This window comes from Aedes aegypti, chromosome 3 (assembly GCF_002204515.2).
Source record: "Aedes aegypti strain LVP_AGWG chromosome 3, AaegL5.0 Primary Assembly, whole genome shotgun sequence".
Classification (NCBI taxonomy): domain Eukaryota; kingdom Metazoa; phylum Arthropoda; class Insecta; order Diptera; family Culicidae; genus Aedes; species Aedes aegypti.
In genome coordinates this window covers 167,870,632-167,892,098 of record NC_035109.1, presented here as the reverse complement: position 1 = coordinate 167,892,098, position 21,467 = coordinate 167,870,632, and the positions used below count along the sequence as shown (strand labels likewise).

Genomic DNA, 21,467 nt, shown 5'->3' with positions numbered 1-21,467 from the left:
GGGAAAAGGAGGTTAATATTGATGATTAACTCCTGACGTGCCCAAGCAGCCGCTTCTCACAGAAGCGTGACAGTTAATCAGGAAGATTCGAGGTAACATAAGAATGGGCGCGATAATACTGATACGCCAATGTATAACTATTCGCAGCTGTGGTGATACAAGACGTTTGAAAAAATCCTAACTCTTCAGGTCAATATACCGAATATTACGGATGTTTCAGATCTTCCAGAGAATTATACGAATCAGTTGATCAATGATACCATAATATCAACTAAGCATACAAAATATCAGATTTCTATTGAATTTAAGGTGTTTAAACAACATTTATTAACTGTTCGGAGAAGAGGGTTGATCAAATTTTTACCGACCTCCCTTCTTTAAAAAGAAATTCAATTCACCTGGGAAAACAATAACTCCTGGAGTTACCCCGACCATCGAAAAAAAACTGTCCTTGAACTTTTAGGTACCTTCATATGAGACTAGATGCTTTTGGAATGCATGTAATGAGAGCCAGATGTAAATTGGTGGGTCTTACACAGGTTAACAAAGAAGAGTAATTTCAGCGCAAGAAATACTCGTTTTAAAATTCCTGACTGTATTTATTTTTCGACAGTAATAGTTTAACAGATCCGTGAGGAAATAATTAGTAGCAGGTCCATTCACTAATGCATTTAGACGCCCACAGTAAAACAAACATTCAGCCCCCTCAATAAGTTTCCGGATAGCTCATCTTCCTCCTTCTATCATTATGCCAGTGTTAGACTAGCCCAGCTATGTAAGGCAGACAAATTGGTAAATTAACCAGGAGAACTGGACTTTGACTGGAGTCTTTATGACATTCAAACTGCATTATTACTTCATAAATATATACATTTGTACGTAGATTTGCGAGCTAAGGCTTATTTCGATGATATATTCTTGGAAATAAATTTACGAAATAGAACAAACAAATAAGGTGTTATTTAAAAAAAATAATGAAATTGTGAGGAAATTTATGATAAATTGTACCTAGATATACTAGTGTTGAAATTATTATCATAATCATTGAAGTCAGATATGAAATCTTGACAAAACCTCGCTTTGGGATAGAGCAAAGCGCAATCACAGAGACATTCGTCGTTAAGCTAAGGATACTAAACCAACATTGTTTAGCAAGGTATGCTTAACAGGAGGTTCCGCCTATTTCGCATAGTTTTATTGGTGCACGTTTAGTTTGATGGACGTTTGGCATAATGAGTATGCCTTCTTTCTAATTCTACCTGCTCATGTACAAAACTGCTTTATGTGAAACGTCCATTATGCCAAACGTGTTTAAACGAACAAAAGCGAACTGAAATAGCAAACTTCAGTTGGTGTTTAGCAATCTCAGCCCAGAATAAATGAAATACAAATTCTCCGGATCTGTGCCAGTCTAACCACCTATATGTTTTTCTGTTCATAAGTCTAAACATCGTCGGTGTCATCGCTACCGGAGCTGCCACTCCTCAGGATAATTGGCGGGCCCGCCCCTGGAAAGCGATGCAGGTTCTTTCCCGTTTCCATTTCCCTTCTTATTCACTGTTTCATCTGTTTTTCTATCGCGCGGTTTGCTTCAAAATGTCACTTTGTCCTTGGTCTATATATGTAATGTAGCCGACGCTGACCTAATGTTCTCCGTGTTAGTTCCTGCACCGAAACACCTCACCCTGGAGCGTCAGTTGAACAAGAGTGTCCTCATCGGTTGGACGCCACCTGATCCACCGGGATGCAATCAGATCGAAAGCTACCACGTGTACGTTGACGGCGTACTGAAAGTGACTGTCAAGGCGACCGAACGCACACGAGCTCTGGTAGAGGGCGTAGACTCCAATCGAGTAAGTTCTGCAGCATGAGTTCATTTAGTAGCGATATTCTGATCAATCTTCTTTCCGTATTTCCAGCCACATAGAATAAGCGTACGTAGTGTAACACATAATCGTAGAACCTCTCGCGATGCTGCCTGCACAATGATCATCGGACGTGATACCGCACACTTAGGACCATCGGCAGTAAGGGCCACCAACATAACCTGTTCCAGTGCGGTCATATCGTGGCTGCCAGCAAACTCCAATCATCAGCACGTGGTATGCGTGAACAACGTTGAAGTACGGACGGTGAAACCGGGTGTCTACCGGCATACGATAACGGGTTCGATAATACCTAGCCAAGAAACCTTGTTATCATTCTAACGAATTTGTACTGCTTCTCTACAGGGCTGGCGCCTAGCACACAGTATCGAGTGACGGTTCGAGCGAAACACTTACGTGCGGCAGGTCAAACACAAGCCCCTACGGCGGGTCCTCCACCGGAAGAAGCGCCTGGAGCGTACACCGACTTCAGAACGCTAGCGAAAGGACTACCAGATCCGCCACAGGTTGATTGTCAAGTATTGCCCAGTTGTGACACAGGTCATGCTAATCGAATGTCCCCAACTCGAACAGGAAATTCAAGTAGAGGCTGGACCACAAGACGGCACCCTGCTGGTGACCTGGCAGCCGGTGACGCGACCTCCATCGTCCGGACCCGTAACCGGATATGCCGTGTACGCGGACGGTAAGAAAGTGACTGATGTGGACTCGCCAACCGGTGACCACGCGTTGATCGATATCGGTAAACTGGTCGGACTCAATCCCCGAGCAGTAACAGTGCGGACCAAGTCCCGTGACTCCCAGTCGGCGGACAGCAACCCAACTATGATACCAAGTAAATATTTGCTATACTGATTGATGTTGTGCCTGACTTTATTATCTTTGTGTTTGTGTATTCGTTTGAGTACTGCTCTTTTGGTGTACACACTACTTGTCTAGGAAGAAAGGAAATTATCATGCTCGCTTTCTGTTTCGAACTGGATTGATCTGAATGGCCGGCCCCGAAATGCTAAACGAATGCGGGGGTCACACGAAAGCTGGCGAAAATATTGCAAGTTAATATGCTTAGGACGTGCAGCGAATGATTGATTGACTGTCCATCGAGATGTTGTTTGCGGGCATTATGGGATTGATTTCATCCGAATCGAGAACGGATGACGGGATTTGCCTACTTTGAATAATGAACGAACGTCCGGAAGACGCTCTTAAATGGCTTACTGATGGGTATCAAGATGGATCACCAAATCAATTCAACAATTGTGTGATGTTCTTTTTGGCTAAATAATTAAAAGCATTAAAAAGGAGAATTCCAGCGAAGCTGATTCCAAACTTAATATTTTAAAATGGACACTAGGGCGATTCAAAATTTAAAAATGTTTGAGAATTCAATCTCCCATATGTTCCTTATCATCCATACCATAAAAATAGTGTTCTGTGAAATTTTCAGCTTTCTAGGTGATGATTTAAAGTTGGCCCAAAGGCAATGTAGGTTTATATGGAAATTACTATGGAGAAATTTTGAGAAATGTTCCATACACGCTAGTACTGTAATGTAAGTAGAAACTTATCATCCCATATTAAAAACCCATTCTTCAAACCTTAATAAAGGATGTTGGTGAAGAAACAAACCCCTCTTGAGCTAATTTTGTTTGGGACTTTTGTACATGTGTGCAGGGCTATAATCCTATATTATGCTAAATAATAGCAAACAAACTCATGAATATCTCTTCTGCTATCCGTCGAATTGAATTTCTCTCTTCAGCAAATTTTTTCATTATGTTTTGAAGAATGAATTTTTACTATGGGATAATAAGTTTGTACTTACATTACAGTACCAGCGTATTTGGAACATTTCTCAAAATTTCTCCATAGTAATTTCCACACTAACCTACATTGTCTTTGGGCCACCTTTAAATCATCACCTAGAAAGCTGAAAATTTCACAGAACACTATTTTTATGGCAAGGATGATAAGGAACATATGGGAGATTGAATTCTCAAACATTTTTAAATTTTGAACCGCCCTAATGGACACTCTTTGCAACAGTAAAGGGTGCGGCATCATTTACATCGGTGTGTGAAAAGTGAATACATTCGTCAAAAATCAATCACATTCTATATTTGTGGAATTTTTCTAATCTGATCCTTTCCCAATTTTTTTTGGCTACTTACGAAAACAACATAAATCAAGTGGCTGCATTTACTAAACACAGCTGAAGTAATTCTTTCTGCTGCATTTTTCAATATTGTTTTAGATTTTCGGAAGTTTTTGCGATGGTTTCAGCACAAGTGTTTGCTTTGAGCTCGTCAATGGTTACTGGCATGATCAATGGAAATTTCTTTGCAGAAACTGAACAGTTTAATTTGCAACAAGACATGGAGTGCTGTCTTATTGAAAACAATAACCGCCTTTTTTCACGCATTTGATCGCAGACATAATGACTAAACGTCCAAAGATATCGATATCTATTGACAGTTTCGTACTGTTTAAAAAAGCCTCAGTTAGAGGGATTCGGGTCAAAAGTCTATGCTTGTCCCGAAAAATCCCGGGATCTCGAGATTTATCAAATTTAAAAAAAAAACTTGCATTTCAGTTGAAATGGAAGTACAAATTTAACAATAATTTTATTTTATTTTTTGCAATGAAATAAACAGATAATGTAACTTTTCAATATAATATGTTAATTATAGCAAATCACATTTCAGATAGGATTTTTTTATTCTGATGAAGTAACCTAACAAAAATTAAAGCTTAGCTTAACTAATTACGGGTTTGCTATGGATTTTTTTTTCAATTCTCTGTAACACTTATGGAAGTATGATAAAAAAAATTAAATCATAATTTCAAAGCAATTTACTTCAATCATTTGAAAAATCATAAAAACTTCAGAACATAGAAACGATTAAAAATCATTGAAGGTATTTTGGATCATGCTAAAAGTTAATTACTGAAAATTATTGACTGAAGTTTACATCAGTGAATCGCAAGTCAGTCCCATCTGCATTTTGGTCAAAATTGAGTTGATATAAGTTTTCATTATATCTTCTAATGATCTTTTAGCTAGAGAGAAAGCTCTTTTTGTTCAGTAAAATTAGGAAAAACACCAAGTTGGATTTTCTCATAATGAAGAGTTAACGTATATCAGTCCCACAGCATCGTGTGACACAAAAATGAATCGTTATTTGGTCATCTTTATATTTTTCTTGGAAAGGTGAAGGAGTGAAAAGCAAATTATGTAAGTTTCATTGAGATCGAAACATGTTCCAATCTCCTGGAATTTTTTGAATATTTGTATGGAGAACAAGATCGAAAACTTCTCAGTCAATTTTTTCAATGCCTACTAGATATACTTTCAAATTTGTTATCTCAGCATAAGCTTATCAATGAATCTTGGTCCTGACTGCTTCAAACGAAGAGGACAGGATGCCATAGTAATCAAAGGAACACTACCGTTTTGATTCATATTACGGACACTTAAGGCCTCAGCGAAGGATAACTCATCAGAGAGCATATAAATAAATCTTTTCGTACGATTCCTTCACGTTATCAAGCCTTCAAAACACTTAACTTTCGAATGGTGAGCCAAGATTTTGATTCCACAACATGAATAATTTAAAATAAATAGAAATGTGTGAACTTTTTATGATTCTTATTGCGGACGCTTCCTTACTTTTGCCTTATATTCCGGACATAAGTAGAATAAGTGTTTTCCAAAGAACAATTGATCATTTTGACGCAGATATAACTTTTGAAAATGGCCCATACATTTTTGCAAGCAACTTATTTGAAAAATTCTAACTCCGAAACTGTTGATTTTAGAGAAAAATGTTCTATGAAGAAGTTGTAGTGTAACGGTTCACTATAAGAAAAAAATATACACTGATTTTTTTTTTATTGAGCTTGAGCTTGAGCTTGAGCTTGAGCTTGAGCTTGAGCTTGATTGGCCGCCCGTGGATGCACTCCTGTATCGCCAGATCAGCTGCACTTACACAAAGAACCAACCGAATGACTGCTTGGGACTAACAGGCATCCTCAATGTATAAGTGCTGGTGATCTTCTATTTTTAGGCAACAATGGCACCTGCCACGTCAGAATGCAGACCAATGAGGGGAAGGGGGAGGAATTGATGATGCATTGAACTGACTCCCACGTAGACCGTATATTCCACTGCATCCACGTCAGTTCATGCGGGAGTGTATGGATTGGGGGAAAGGCATGGCAGAGAGGTTTGCTTTTGTGGTTAGCAGACTGCCTATGTATCAGGCGTAAGAAAGGCGTGCGCGTGGAAGTAGGAAGCGTTAGGGAAACGGTTTCTTGTCCGTCTCTGGTTCTAGCGTTTGCTATAAACGAATAGTATGAGTGGGATATATTTAGAATGGAAGATAGAAGCAAGTGAGAGATATACAACTACAAAGTACGAGGAAAGGGACGGGCCTGGGATTGAACCCATGACCTTCTGCATATGAAGCAGAAGCGGTAGCCATCAGACCACAAACCCCGTCAATACACTGATTTTTTTTTTATTTTTATAAAAAAATCAAAAATAAAATTTAAATTTTATATTACACAAAAGCCCCATTTTTAATATTTTTTAAATTTTCACCATAGAATCTTGATAGTGAACAGATGTTTGGGATAAAGTTTCATGATGGAGAAATTTTTAATAAAAAAGTTTTTCTAAGAACAACTTTCAGTCGATTTTCAAAATTTTGATTTTTGTCAAAATAAATACGTTCTGATGATACAGTGAGCATCTAAAAATGATTCTAAGCCATAATGATTATATGAATCATTTCTCTAGAGTTATCCATTTTCGAATTATAACAAGTTTGATGCAAAAAAATATTGTTTAAGTGTTAAAATTGGCCATTTTCATAAGTTATTCGCGTTTCTCCATTAATAATATTAACTTTTCGAGAGCAAACACCATATTTCTTCCTACTAACTTATTTTTCTTGATGGAGAATCGCGAATAACTAAAGAATATGGCCTATTTTTATATTTAAATAATATGTTTTGCATGAAACTCGATATCTAGTTGTCTAGTGTGGTGCTTCCTTCAAAGGGCAAACAGCCTACTGGAAGCATTAGCGTGTAGTGTCTTTTTTTCAATTCGAAAATGGCTACTTCTAGAGAAATTATTCATGTAATCATCATGCCTTAGAATCATTTAAAGATACTTACTGTATCATCAGAACGTATTTATTTTGACAAAAAATCAAAATTTTGAAAATCGACCAAAAGTTGTTCTTAGAAAAACTTTTTTATTAAAAATTTCTCCATCATGAAGATTTGTCCGAAACATCTGTTCACTATCAAGATTCTATGGTGAAAATTTAAAAAATATTAAAAAAGGGGTTTTTGTGTAATTTAAAATTTAAGTTTTGTTTTTGATTTATTAATGGAAATAAATAAAATATTTTCTAAGTGTACATTTTTTCTTATAGTCCAAGAATGAGTTCAACTCAATCTGGATGGAATTCGTTCGATGCAAATGAATGAAAAACGTCTAAATTTTTAGAAATTCATATAATTTTATTTCTAAATATGATTATTCTATAGATCTGAAAGCAGATTAAACGATTAATCTACCATTTTCAATCACATATTGCAATAACTTGTTTTTCGATCCTAAAGCAAAAAAGCCCCACACGGCCTACTTTTTTTTCTTCGTGACAATGAAACTAATGTTGTTGACTAGTCATGAATAAAAAAAGATAGCTGCTGCCATCTGCAGCGAATTGCAGTGAAGCAAAAAGCATCGTGCAAAGAGATAAGACCAGGCCGAAAGCCTGACCCATACTAAACATCTCATCGAGCCAACGTTGGCTTATGAGTAGTATGGTGGATACAGCGCAGCAGTGCAATGCTAAAAATAAAATCACTCATAAAACTTTCGATAACTCATATTAACAAAATCTGTACAATTTTACCGGAGTTTGTAATTAAGCTAACAGTGTCTGTAAATTTATTGAACAACAAATTGTTAATAATATCCTTCTCATTACATGAAAAACTTTTCAAGTTAAGTTCCGGAGATAGGTGTCAAAATTCTCAAATCAAACTTATTGTCCTACATTTTCATAACATGAAAACGACCTAGAAGCTGTAAATTTTACATTTCAACTTTCATTACTTAAGTGCAACTGATCATGTTTCAGTAGTTTCATAGCATTACTAATTCAGATAACTGTCATGAATGATTACACAGCGAAACAAAATGACATTTTTGCGTGTCTCAAGGATCAAATTATGTGTCTCTAGTAGTTTTAGGGCTGCTGAATCTGATGCCGTTCTCAGAAATGTTCCAGCACGTCACAATTTTTAGCTACACTCTTAAAAATAATGAAAATTAATGTGGACGTAATTCATGTTATGACTGAATGACACATGATGTAAGTGATGGAACGATACAAAAACGTGTGCTTGAAGATGTATTGAACTAAAAATGTAATTTTACATGTTTAAGGACACGAAAATGATGGCACTGTGAACAACATTCCCCGAATCAGACACTAACGTATTAAAAATTCGACATAAATTTACGTCATTTGGCTCGCTTTGTTTATGTGCATCCAAAAGACGTAAAATCGCATGATTTTTTGGGACTGTGTACAGGTCGCCAAAGTTGCATAAAACACTGGTTTTATTGATGTTTACATAAAAATTAAACAATGATTTATCGAAAACCTTTGAGATTAATCCAACAAGCATGCAAAATAGGACTTTACCTTTCATTTCAGAAATATTTTGGTTGAAATTTCACGGTTAAATTTAGATTAAATCGATTTTTTCAACATGCTTACAGTCTCCATACAAAATTCTTCGTTTCCCTTATATGGCAAAATACAATACTTTTCTAACCAACAAAAAATAAGTTTTGAGCATCGGAAGTATTATGAGCTTTGTTTGTAAGTATTGTTAAACACTTGAAGTTTGAGTTCTGAGGCAAATTAAGCAAACAAATTGCCATACAAGCTGGCAAACTTGCATGCAAGTTGGCTGAAATAGTCAAATTTAGCATTTTCAACAGCTAATATCTCATAAACTAGACGTGCTATGATATTTCTGAAAATGGCAATGGATTCAGCAATCCTTAATTAAGTTAATAGCGGTATTTTGATGCTTGAGACAAAACCGTGTTCCGCAGTGTTATTTCATGCAACTTTGAATAGTCGAAATCAGACAGGAAAGTGATCGATATTTGTTAGTTAGACGCCATGATATCTCATTCGTGTTAAAGCCATGCAGTTCAATCCAAGCATTTTGATAGATTTTTCATTTTTGTCAAAACATTCGTGCTACACAACTCTTCAGACTGTCATAAAAGCCTCGTTTAGTCAGAGAGAGCCTCTTGAATTAGCTTAAAGCTTGAAGTATAAACTTAAGCAAATATCACAATGGAGGAATTCTCTGACTGATTGAACAACTTTACTAGTCCAACTCTATTTCACTAAATCGTAATGTCCCAGCTTGAAACTTTCGTTGTTCATAGTTCATTTCTTCCATCTTTGTCGCTTTTCTACACATTCCCAAGCATTCCCAGGATACAGTCAACACTATTACAGAAAACCACGACTATTGCCGTAACAAGCATCCACACCCACGTCTATATTCACTACTTTCGCCCATCTCATTCATCCTTCCCAACAGTCATCCCTTTTTGATATTCCAAAGTTTGTTTTATTATATACGTGAACATTTCTTTTTCCAGTAACTTTCAATGTTATTCTGAGTCATAATCTTATTGAAACCAGCTCCTTTATCAAACAATCACTCGTAATTGCAAACACACTGCAAACTGTCCTGTAATAACACTCAAAGGCAAAAAGTAAATTCACTGCCAACTCGATATAAAACAACATCCCGAAATTACTTTAAAACAATCCCCATCTCTCAACTATTAAAAACGGAAGCACGACATTAAAAGCCACTACCATCGTCGACAATTACTCCACACCTTTCACTGTCTCTTCCGCACCATCTGTTTCTCTATATAGTGAATGTGATTGCAAGAATACGGCAAGCTAGTGTCCTATAACTCCCAGCATCTTAATGTCGGCCGCCGCGAGCTAAGAACTTGTTTTAATCTGTCTTCTTAATTTCCCTCTGTGCCAGAGCTATGTTTGTGTACATACAAGTAAATGTGTATATAATAGATGTACTGCTGACGATGCAATGTTAATCGTGTGTATGTGTATGTATGTATGTTCCCAATGCTCGATGGTGATAACGGTAGTGCGAGCTACATGTGTAACTTCAGTGATGGATGTTGATACGGCAACAGTAAATATTTAATTGCACTGTAACACAAGCATAAAAAGGAAACAACTAAACGGTTAAACCTATAGAAAATGCATTACTTTATGCCCGGACAAGTGCTTTAGATAGCAAAGTGAGAGAAGCTTTTTTGAAGACTTTACTAAGGACCGTTACTTAAGAACAACTTTTATGTGCTATAACATAGAATAAAAAATGAACTTTATTAATCTTTAAATGCATTCATTAGATAATTCGCATTTTTCAAAAAATCATAACTTTTCAACTATGATAAGAAACTATACAAATTTCATATAAATCCTCTTGAATCCGTTACCAAAACTCGTTTGATAAAAAATATGCTCGCAATGTTATACGACACAGACGAACAAGATCATAAAAAACAATTTTCTGGACTGAAGCGCGAATCGAACTTGATATCTTAAGAGTCCACGAACATTAACATGAACAGCTAATAAACTCTTAAGTAATACTCGAATTCAATCAAATATACTTTTCAACCCGATTAAAGTGATCAGATGAAGTTCAATGCAAGATCATAACTCAGACAACGATACTTACAAAATTTTACTAAATTTTATAAACCGGTTACATTTAAACCGATATATGATGGGACCTTGTTTATAAAAGAAAACACGCTTTCAATTAACTTAACTTAAATAGATATTGCATTAATTGTGGCAAAAGCTGATAGCAACGATTTTTATCTTAAATTATTAATAATTTTGTTCGACATTTGTTCCAATCAACAAGGCCTGAAAATTTGTTTGAAGATCAAAAGCATGTTGTTAAGACAAAGTTTTGATTTTCTTTCAATAAGTGGATAAAAACATTTTATATATATTTGTTACATTTGGCTTAAATGCCTTCAATGTGATTGTTGAAAGTTAAATTTTTATCTAGCGTGAGCCCTAGAAACTTAACTTCATCTGACCAATTTATTGAAACCCTTATCATCGTGAGCACATGTCTACTTGAAAGTTTCAAAAACAGAACATTTGGTTTATGTGGACCTGGAGTTTTGATAATTAACCTGAAGTGTACGATTGACATTTGACATTTAGTTTATTCTAACAATGTAGGATGGAAAATTAAAGTCTTTTCAATTTCACAATCAAGCCTTCATGCCAAACACTGTTGAATGTCTTTTCCATTGTCTAGAAGAGCATCAGCAGAAGAATAGCCTTTAGATTTGTTGGATCGAATCAATTTTGTTACACGTAAAAGTTGACGCGTGGTCGAATGTCCATGTCGGAAGCTCCTTGTTTAATAGCAAAACTTGAATTTTCATTGATGTGGATCTTCGAGATGTGGATTCAAAATGACGTTCTCAACAAGTTTGCTGATGGAGGAAAGCAAGTTGATTGGAAGTGGCTGGAGACTTCAGCAGAATTTTTGTTCGGTTTTAACAGTGGTACAACTTTGGCATGTTTCCATTTGTCAGGAAAATATGCCAACTGAAAGCATTTGTTAAATATATCAATTCAGCCATTCCATGAAAAACCGATCTAGTGGGTCTCCGAATTCCGTGAAAATTTGCTATTTTGTTCCTTATCCGAAATAAGGATACACGTACTTTTGGATTTTTTGATTAGGGTGACCATTTCCGAAATAGGGTGACCAGAAAAATCGCGATTTTGCAAAAATTTTGTTTAAAAAATAAATTATAACTTTTGAACCGTTTGACCGATTTTCAATCTTTTTGGACGAAATGAAGGCTAAAGATTTTAACTTTTCGGGAAAAATATAAAATTTCATAAAAATTGTGTTTTTACATGAAAAAACTCAATAGTTTCCGTTTTTTCGTGTTTTGAAGGCCTCGGGACCAAAGGGGCTATTGCTGCTTTCATTTTTTCTTGAAAGTTCAGAAAATTTTACGTACACTGTCAAATTTTCAGCGATGTATGTTTTTTAGTTTTTGAGATATACTTTTTTGAAAATAAAAAATCAGTCATTTTTTATTGGCACACACTGTAGGCACAGACAAACAGACGTAACAGTTAGAACAAATTTCTTCAAATTCCATCGCCCAGTTTACACCATCATCATCTGGTGAGCATGTTACACGAAAAGGTGTTTCGTGCAACAAGACCGGCAGATGGCGGTAGTGTGAAACGTCAAACGCGAAGAAAAACGATGCGCGCGCCTCTGGGTGTGAGATTTGTAACATAGCGAATTTGAAATGATTGCTAAATGAGTGGTCGATGGAAATTTCGTCAGTGTTACGTCTGTTTGTCTGTGCTGTAGATCTCAGCGCATTAGATTTGTAATGTTTAAAAAAATATATAACTTTTGAACAGCCTAACCGATTTCCAATCTTTTTGTATGGAATGAAAGCTTAAAATTTCAACTATTCAGGCAAAATTGAAAAATCTGATAAAAATATGTTTAAACGTGAAAAAATTTAAAATTTATTTTCTATTTTACTGAAAAGTTGAGACCTTAAGCTTTCATTCCATAATAAAAGATTGGAAATCGGTTGAGCTGTTCAAAAGATATGATTTTTTTTAAACATTACAAATCTAATGCGCTGAGAACTACAGTGTGTGCCGATGAAAAATGACTGATTTTTTATTTTCAAAAAAATATATCTCAAAAACTAAAAAACATACATCGCTGAAAATTTGACAGTGTACGTAAAATTTTCTGAACTTTCAAGAAAAAATGAAAGCAGCAATAGCCCCTTTGGTCCCGAGGCCTTCAAAACACGAAAAAACGGAAACTATTGAGTTTTTTCATGTAAAAACACAATTTTTATGAAATTTTATATTTTTCCCGAAAAGTTAAAATCTTTAGCCTTCATTTCGTCCAAAAAGATTGAAAATCGGTCAAACGATTCAAAAGTTATATTTTTTTTTAATAAAAATTTTGCAAAATCGCGATTTTTCTGGTCACCCTATTTCGGAAATGGTCACTCTAATCAAAAAATCCAAAAATACGTGTATCCTTATTTCGGACAAGGAACAAAATAGCAAATTTTCACGGAATTCGGAGACCCACTAGATCGGTTTTTCATGGAATGGCTGAATTAAGAATGATAAGCTTCTCTCTGGAAGTTTCTTGATGGGGATGCAGAAAATTCCATCATTGCCAGGAGCTTTCATGCTTTGATTTTTTAATAATAGTTATCACTTCTTCCAAATCAGTCTCCCAGGAATTTTCTAAAACGTTCTCTTTATTGAGAATGCTATCTACATCTTGAGGTTGTGAAAAAAAAAATGTTTTCCTCTATCAATACTGTATTTAGCTTCTGAGGTTTTTTCTAAGTTTTAGATAATTTCCAAAAGGGTTTACAGCCAAGGTCCAATTGAGAAATATTATTTTTAAAATTTGTGTTTCCTAATTTAGTAAACCGTTTTTTGATTACTTTATACAGATCTTGCCATATCATTTTCATAGCAGGATCGCGAGTGCCTTCTTCTCCCGTTCAAAAAACGGATCAAGAGTTTAAGATCATCATCTTTAATCATGGATTCGAATTTTACTTCACATTTAGGTATCGCAATGCCCGTGGTTTCAAAAATGGCATTTGTTAAAGTTTCTAGAGCATTGTCAATATCAAGTTTTGTTTGCAAAGAAATGTTATCACCAAGATTACTATCGATATACAGCCATTTCATGAATCCCCACTAGAGCTGGGTCACCGAATTCCATCAAAATTTGGTATTTCATTCCTAATCCGCAATATGGATACACGTGTTTTAGGATTTTTGAATAGGGTGACCATTTCCAAAATAGAGTGACCAGAAAAGTCACGACCTTGCAAATTTTTAATTTTTAAAGAAATCTTAACTTTTGAACCGCTTGACCGATTTTCAATTTTTTTGGACGAAATGAAAGCTAAAGATTGTGACTTTTCAAGAAGAATATATAAAATTTCACTAAAATTGTTCTATTTTTACTTGTAAAATAAATCAAAAATTTTCGTTATTTCGTGTTTTGAAGGCCAAAGGGGCTATTGCTGTTCTTATTATTTCTTGAAAGTTCAGAAAATTTTACGTAAACTGTCAAGTTAGTTTTTTTATTTAAAAAAAAATCATAACTTTTCACAACAACTTTTTATATATTTTCATGCAAAAAATTGTTTATTTTTAGAGTTTGAATTTTTTTCTGTAAGCTTTCATTCCATAAAAAAAGATTGGAAATCGGTTGAGCTGTTCAAAAGTTATGATTTTTTTTTTAAATAAAAAACCTAATGCGCTGAGACCTACAGTGTGTGCCGATGAGAAATGACTGATTTTTTATTTTCAAAAAACATATTTAAAAAACAAAAAACATACATTGCTGAAAATTTGACAGCAAACGTAAAATTTTCTGAACTTTCAAGAAAAAATGAGAGCAGCAATAGCTCCTTTGGTCCCGAGACCTTTAAGATACGAAAAATCGGAATTTTTTTATTATTTTTCCATGTAAAAATCAATTTTTATGAAATTTTATATTTTTCTTGAAAAGTCAAAATCTTTAGCTTTCATTTCGTCCAAGAAAATTGAAAATCGGTCAAGCTATCCAAAAGTTATAATATTTTAAAAATAAAAATTTTTCAAAATCGCGATTTTTCTGGATATTTTATTTTGAAAATGGTCACCCTAATAAAAAAAATCCAAAAACACATGTATCCCTATTTCGAAAAAAAAAACAAAATAGCAAATTTTTGGTAACCGACTAGATCGGTTTTTCATGGAATGGATGTTTACATATGGTTCATATGTATTCCAGTCGGCTCGAAAATAATCGAAAGTGGCGCTGAGATTGAGAACTGCTTCATGGAATATTTGAAATGTAACAGGGTCGTGATCAGAATCAAAATCAGCATGAGTTACCATTCAGCTACAAAGGTGGCTAGAGTCGGTTAACCCTTAAAATCCAAGGACGTACCTTCAATTTTCAAATGGCTACAATTTGCAGACCGCTAGATCAATTATTTTAAACCAATTTCAAAGTTAATGCGGTTAGTTGGTCTTACAATCCTTGGGTGGGACATCCCCCCTGATCTCTCCCCCTTTTCTGGGTAGCGAAAAAAGCGTGGACACGAGGGTAATTTTTCGGATTCCAATTTTTTATCTTATATATTCTTATTGCAAAACGCTCAGTTTAGGTTAGGTTTGTGAACTAAATATTAGTTTTGCCTTTTGAGGACTTGGCCACAATGTGTCATGTTAGAAGTTACTCAAAACACTATATTTTTAATGGCTACGTTCTAGAACAGTGTTTCTCAACCGTGTTTCTCAACCGATAGTCCGCGGACCTCTAGGGGGTCGAGGCGGCTTCTCAGAGGGTCCGTGAAGGCTTTTCAAATAGGTGAGGTTTTTCAGTTTGTACATTTGAAAATTTTAATGTTCTTTTTCTACATTGTGAATTATTTAGTTTTCAAGCTCCATAAATAATATTTTCAATATACATGTTGTCGTTTAAAATTTGCCTCGCAGTCAATGTTTTTGCTCAAAATATCAATAATAAATTACGTGGCAAATGTGATCTTAACAGTTATGTAAGGTGATTATTGAAACTTATAAGCGAACCATGTTGAGTTCATTAGAAACCAATCGAATCTTTGTGATTTTAATTAACGTTTATTCGACAATAAAGCTAAGATAATTTCTCTATGTATGCTTAAAAAAGTTTTGACCTATTTTTAGTTTTTTTTTATGATTCTTTACGAGATGCTAGGAAGTTCCCCTTTAAACAATCAATGAAATTCAAAGAATTTGAAATTTTCCGCTTATTTCTTTCGAACAATTGGCGTAATCCGCTTAAAGTCAACGAGACTTTTGTTTGGCTATATTATGGGCTGATTTCTACAGATTTCTTCTCAGACGTGGATCCCACACGAGATCTCTCACGTAAAATGTCACGTATCTAACACTTTTTTTTCTCAACAGGTTCACTGATGTTCAATGCTTTATGAGATGGTTGGCAAATCCTTTTAAAAATAATGAAGATAACTCTGAAGAATATATATTATAAGCTGATGTGATAATTATAGTCAATTGAATTAAATTATTATTCCGAACTAAAATCAATTTATCCGATTCTAAAAACAAACATTCATTTCCAGTAGTCCGGGTGACTTTATTGTGGAACTCAGAAGAGGGCCGCAGCTTCAAAAAAGTTGGGAACCACTGTTCTATAATATGGATCCTCGGGGTAACTTTAAAATTTATTCCGAAATAATTGATCTAGCGGTCATCAAATTGTGGCCATTTTAAAATTGAAGGTTAGTCCCGGGCTATTACGGGTTAAGACCAAATCAATAGTAGAACTGACACACCTAAAGTTTCAAAAACTCTAGTTTCCTATGACGAAAACAGTTGATGTTTTATACGCCTATGAATGATGATTGCAACTCCCCCACATGCCCCATCAAATCGACCATTACGATAAACAAAATGTTAGGATCTCTTTTGGCTCCAGGTTTTAAATAGGTTTCAGTAATAACTGCTATATGCACGTTATAAGCTGTAAGAAAATTATCAGCATAGCTTAAATCCTCATGGGCAATCACCGATTGAATGAATTGCTAGCTTTTCCCATAATAGTTTCCATACAAACTTTGAAGGTCTTGTGCTATCTCAATTTTCATCCAAATGAGCTCATATTTTGTGAGCACATCAAGAATTTAATCTAGAATCTCATGAGCGGTGTGGAGCAGAAACGATTGTTTTAACCACCCTTATCTAGGACTCATACCAGATAAACATTTAACTTCCAAAAATCACATTAAGGGCATTCAAACAAAATGTAACAAATATGTAAAACATCTTCATCCACTAACTACCGTTTTGTCTCAAATTCCGAACAGACTCATATTCCGAACACTCGGTTTTTGTATGGCGATTTGGTTGAAATGTTTTGCTGAAATATGTCACCAAATAACAAGGATATGGTAGTCATTGCAATTCAATTATAACGTTTCCAATATAATTTATACCGTGGAAGTAGTGATGATTCTCTAGTTTGAGACCAGTAGAACAAGCTCAGATAAATTGATTGGCTAAATTATTCATTTGAATACCATTTATTCGGCATTTGAATCAAAATGTTGTATCATACTTTAGCGTAAAAACAATACTAAAACGAATTATATCAACATTATTATCGGTACATCCAACAGCTAACAGTTAGACTTTGCGAAGAAATTCAAATTTACACAAATATCAGCCAATTTATGCCAGTCAGATGCATTTGAAGTCACTGTTGGCCTTAAGTGTTTGGAATATGAGTCAAAACCAAAACCAGAAAACCAAATCTTTGTCTTAAGGTGATTAAAAAAGGAAGCCAAACTTCGAATTTTCAAGTGCACAAGACGAGAGTATCTGACAACAGTTCGCGTTGAAAACCAATCAAATTGCTTGCTTGCTGGTGTTCACCAGTGGGATAGATTTTCAACGCGGAGCACTGTTTGATTCGCAAGTCTTGTGCTCTTGAAAATTTGAGGTGTGGCTTCGTTCTATAATCACCTTAAGAGCCAGTTTCCTTTCCAAGGAAAGTTGTATTGATGATCTCCGATCAGGCTGAAATTTTCAGAGATTGTTCTTCTATATTAAAGAGGTTGTTTTGCAAAATTTTAGATATTTATACTAGGGGGAAGTGGGACAAAATGGCGCCCAACGATTTCATGTCACAAAATCACAAAAACTGATACAACTATAGTAAAAGTGCACGGGTTAGCTTGAAATTTGGCATGATTACTCTACGTTTTATAAACTTTAAGATAAGCATGGTATATGTATTTTGAAAGTGCTTCAAATCAAGAAAAAACAAGTTTTTCATAAAAGTTTTAGTGATTTTCAAATCGATTTTTTTTCTTGTTAACCGAACTAGTTTAATAAACTAAATATGAAGTTTTGTAGTCTAACCCTATAAAACCCAAATAGCCGTAGCGGTAAACGCGCAGCTATTCAACATGACCATGCTGAGGGTCGTGGGTTCGAATCCCGCTGGTCGAGGGACTTTTCGTAAAGGAAATTTTCTCGATTCCCAGGGCATAGAGTATCTTCGTACCTGCCACACGATATACCCATGCAAAAATGGTCAATCGGCAAAGAAAACTCTCAGTTAATAACTGTGGAAGTGCTCATAAGAACACTAATCTGAGAAGCAGGCTTTGTCCCAGTTGGGACGTAACGCCAGAAAGAAGAAGAAGTTTTGTAGGGCAACTCATGGGCTTTTATTTAAGGAGTTAATCAGGAATGTCGTTCCAAACATTTTCGAATATTTTTTTTTTTTTGTGTAGTGAATTTAATTTGAGCCAGTTTGCGAGTACCGCAACCCCCTTGTCTATGGAGGTTGTATTTATGTTTCCGATCGGGCTGAAATTTACAGGAATTATTTTCCTACATAAAAAAGAAGACACTTTTGAATCAAAATGCGGACAGCTATGTTTTAACATGAAATTGTAAAATTAAACCATGCAAAGCTTTTCAAAATCAACTAAATATATCATGCTTTCAATAGCTTGTAGAATGTATATTTTCTGCATTTGTTTAAAAATAAAAATGCAAGCAATGTTTGCGATTTACTTGTTTGGACAGACATGTTTGTGGTTTAAACTGCAATCATCACTCATTAGTTCAATGAATCCACATTGAACAACGCACAGTATTGTTCTTATTAAATATTACTCATGTTTTGATGATGTTCAAAGTATTATTTAGGTTTCATTTGAAAATTGTGAATTTACGGCATCGGAACATACGATTCCAATACAATGTCCGGATTTAAAAACATTTGGCTCCAATACAAAACAAGCCTCATGTAACGTAAAGTAAATATGCCAAATTTCATACAAATCCGTGCATTTTTACTGTAGCTATAGTAGTTCAATTGATTTCATTTATTATTTAATCAAATCATTAGTGGTTATTTTGTACCACTTCCCCCTAATATAGAAACTTGAAATTTTGAACATCTTCTTTTATATAGGAAAACAGCTTCTGTAAATTTCAGCTCGATCGGAGAACATCAATACAACCTATCTTGCGGTACTCGCAAACTGGCTCATGTGCAAAAACAACCCCGAAAAAATCGAAAATTCTTGAAACGGCGTTTCTGGATTACTTTTTTTTTTGGGTTTAATCACCGTTGATTGATATCTATCGATTTTATTGATGTTTTTCGGTGAACAAATAAAACATTGCATTATCGTTTGCGTAACGTTTTGGCCTACTGTACTATTTCGGCCATCTACAGACGCATATCAATCACCGCAGCTGAAACTACCTCCTTCCAATCCAGCTGGGAGATCACGTACAACTGTGCCCAGCTGGATTGGATGGAGGTAGCGAGACACCTCGGATCAGAAGTTGATCAATAATTTATGACACTAAACTAATGAAAATTACTAAACCACATCCAAACCCAACTGACTATTTAACAGACAGATGTTTGTTGACTTTTCCTAAAAATTGGTGTGTATTTAAATAATTATGAATGCGTGCGTTTAAATAATCAAAATGCGATTATAATGTGAAGTGTACATATTTTTGTCATTCGGGTCAAGAGATAAGAACATAAGTTTACTCGATGATTGATATAAAACATACAAATTAATTTACTCATGACGCATACGTTATTTGAATCATTATAACCAGACCTAATAAATATTGCAGCCCTTAAAAATACTACAAAAAATAATGAGACAAGAAACGATCAAAAAATGTTTCCAGTACTAATTGCGCTTGTCACATTTCCTATTTATATTAGGCTTCTAAATGAAATATTACAGCCTTCCTGTTCATAATAATATGGCTTCTAGAGCTAATAAATGTTAACAAATGCTATTAGAATATTTAGATTTCTACACATGTTGTTTAAGAATGTATTTATTTATATGAGAGCAAAACGACTCGCCTTTAAAATTCATTTTATTCTAAAATTATTCATTAAATGACTATTGAGTAGAAGATATCAATAAATAAATCGACTGTTAAAAAATGATCATCGAGATTTTCAAGTAACGCTGAAATTTCTTACACTGAGCCTAGTGTTTTATAAAAGACGGAGCTCTAAGATTTAAGTGTCAACCAAGTCACGACTAACTACAGGAAGAATATATGATAAAAACTGCACTGCTATTATAACTCTCACATTGTACAATGAACGCACATTTTATGAATTTGTAACATTTTGAAGAAAACTTGCAATGTATTCAGCAATATTAGTCATAATAACACTCGTATACAAAGACAATTTACTATGTATGGTATAAAGTAATGCACCTTAACTAATAACTTATCACTACCAAACCCATAAAAGTAACTAAATAAACCAATATCAACATCGTCTAGAAGCCTAATTTGGAATTGTTTTGAATGAAACAGATTTAATTTACAATATTTTCTCCAATTTTTTTTTCTCGTTTCTGTTCCATCGTGTTCCTTTTCCGTTAATCGTCCACATCGGAAACAATGTATCGAAACATTCCATCACACAACACACAATTAAAACAATCAACAAAATATCCCCCCATCATCATTCCGGTCATCAAAAAAAAAACAACACCAAAATTGCCCCTGTTTTGCGCCTTTTGCGATTTTTGAAATTATTGGCTTTGGATATCCAGAAACAAATACTGAAAATGGACTAAACTATTCATCATCATCACAACAATCGCAACACAATCAAGATCAAGTGCGAACAGCCGCTAGGAATCGAAACCACAGCGGAGCGATTCAGCCCCAGCCCGGCGGAGGTCCCATGCGCGGTCGAATGATGAACAACCAGCAGCAGCAGATGATGAACAACCAGGGCATGATGAACAGCCAGATGCAACCGATGAACCCGAACCAGGTGATCGAACACGACGAGAATCTCAGCGACAAGGAGATCTACCCGGGATCGATACACCAGCAGGTAATTGACACTTGTTTGTTGAGTAATGTTATGTTGGTAGTGTTTAGTAGCTTAGACGTATTGACGGTTTCCAAACGAAATTATATCTGCTTATGAGAAGTTGTCAAAATCGTAGCTGGCTCCAAATTTCGACCAAGTCGAAAATATGAGTCTATAACCCAGACATGTTTAAATGAAAGCGTTATTAACGAAAAAGATGACTATCAATTCTGCACCCATAACTCGAAAGGAATCATAGAATCCTTAATAAGGATTTCTTATACTGAATATGAAAATTATTCATGGAGGCAAATTAAGGTAATAGCGATTTATGCGATTTGAAGCCATTTCCAAGAGAAATTTTAGGTTGGAACAAAATCCCTTACACTGCATCATGACCATCAAATAACGACAATTTTACATTAAAAATTCAAAAAATTGGATATCAAAGCATATTCCCTGTAAATTTGA

General features: G+C 34.9%; 1 protein-coding gene across 9 annotated transcripts in view; it reads left to right on the top strand.

The window, feature by feature from the left end:
* Nucleotides 1-21,467, top strand: part of LOC5574135 (RIMS-binding protein 2) — a 232,902-nt gene that overhangs the window by 164,660 nt on the left and 46,775 nt on the right. For 7 of the 9 annotated variants that reach the window (XM_021853143.1, XM_021853142.1, XM_021853144.1 and 4 more), the window contains 5 exons: nucleotides 1,663-1,853; nucleotides 1,920-2,166; nucleotides 2,232-2,392; nucleotides 2,460-2,721; nucleotides 20,713-21,017. In XM_021853143.1, coding sequence (XP_021708835.1) covers nucleotides 1,663-1,853; nucleotides 1,920-2,166; nucleotides 2,232-2,392; nucleotides 2,460-2,721; nucleotides 20,713-21,017 — 1,166 coding nt within the window. The remainder of the gene's footprint in view (nucleotides 1-1,662; nucleotides 1,854-1,919; nucleotides 2,167-2,231; nucleotides 2,393-2,459; nucleotides 2,722-20,712; nucleotides 21,018-21,467) is intronic. The other 2 variants (XM_021853146.1, XM_021853145.1) reach the window with 2 other exon arrangements.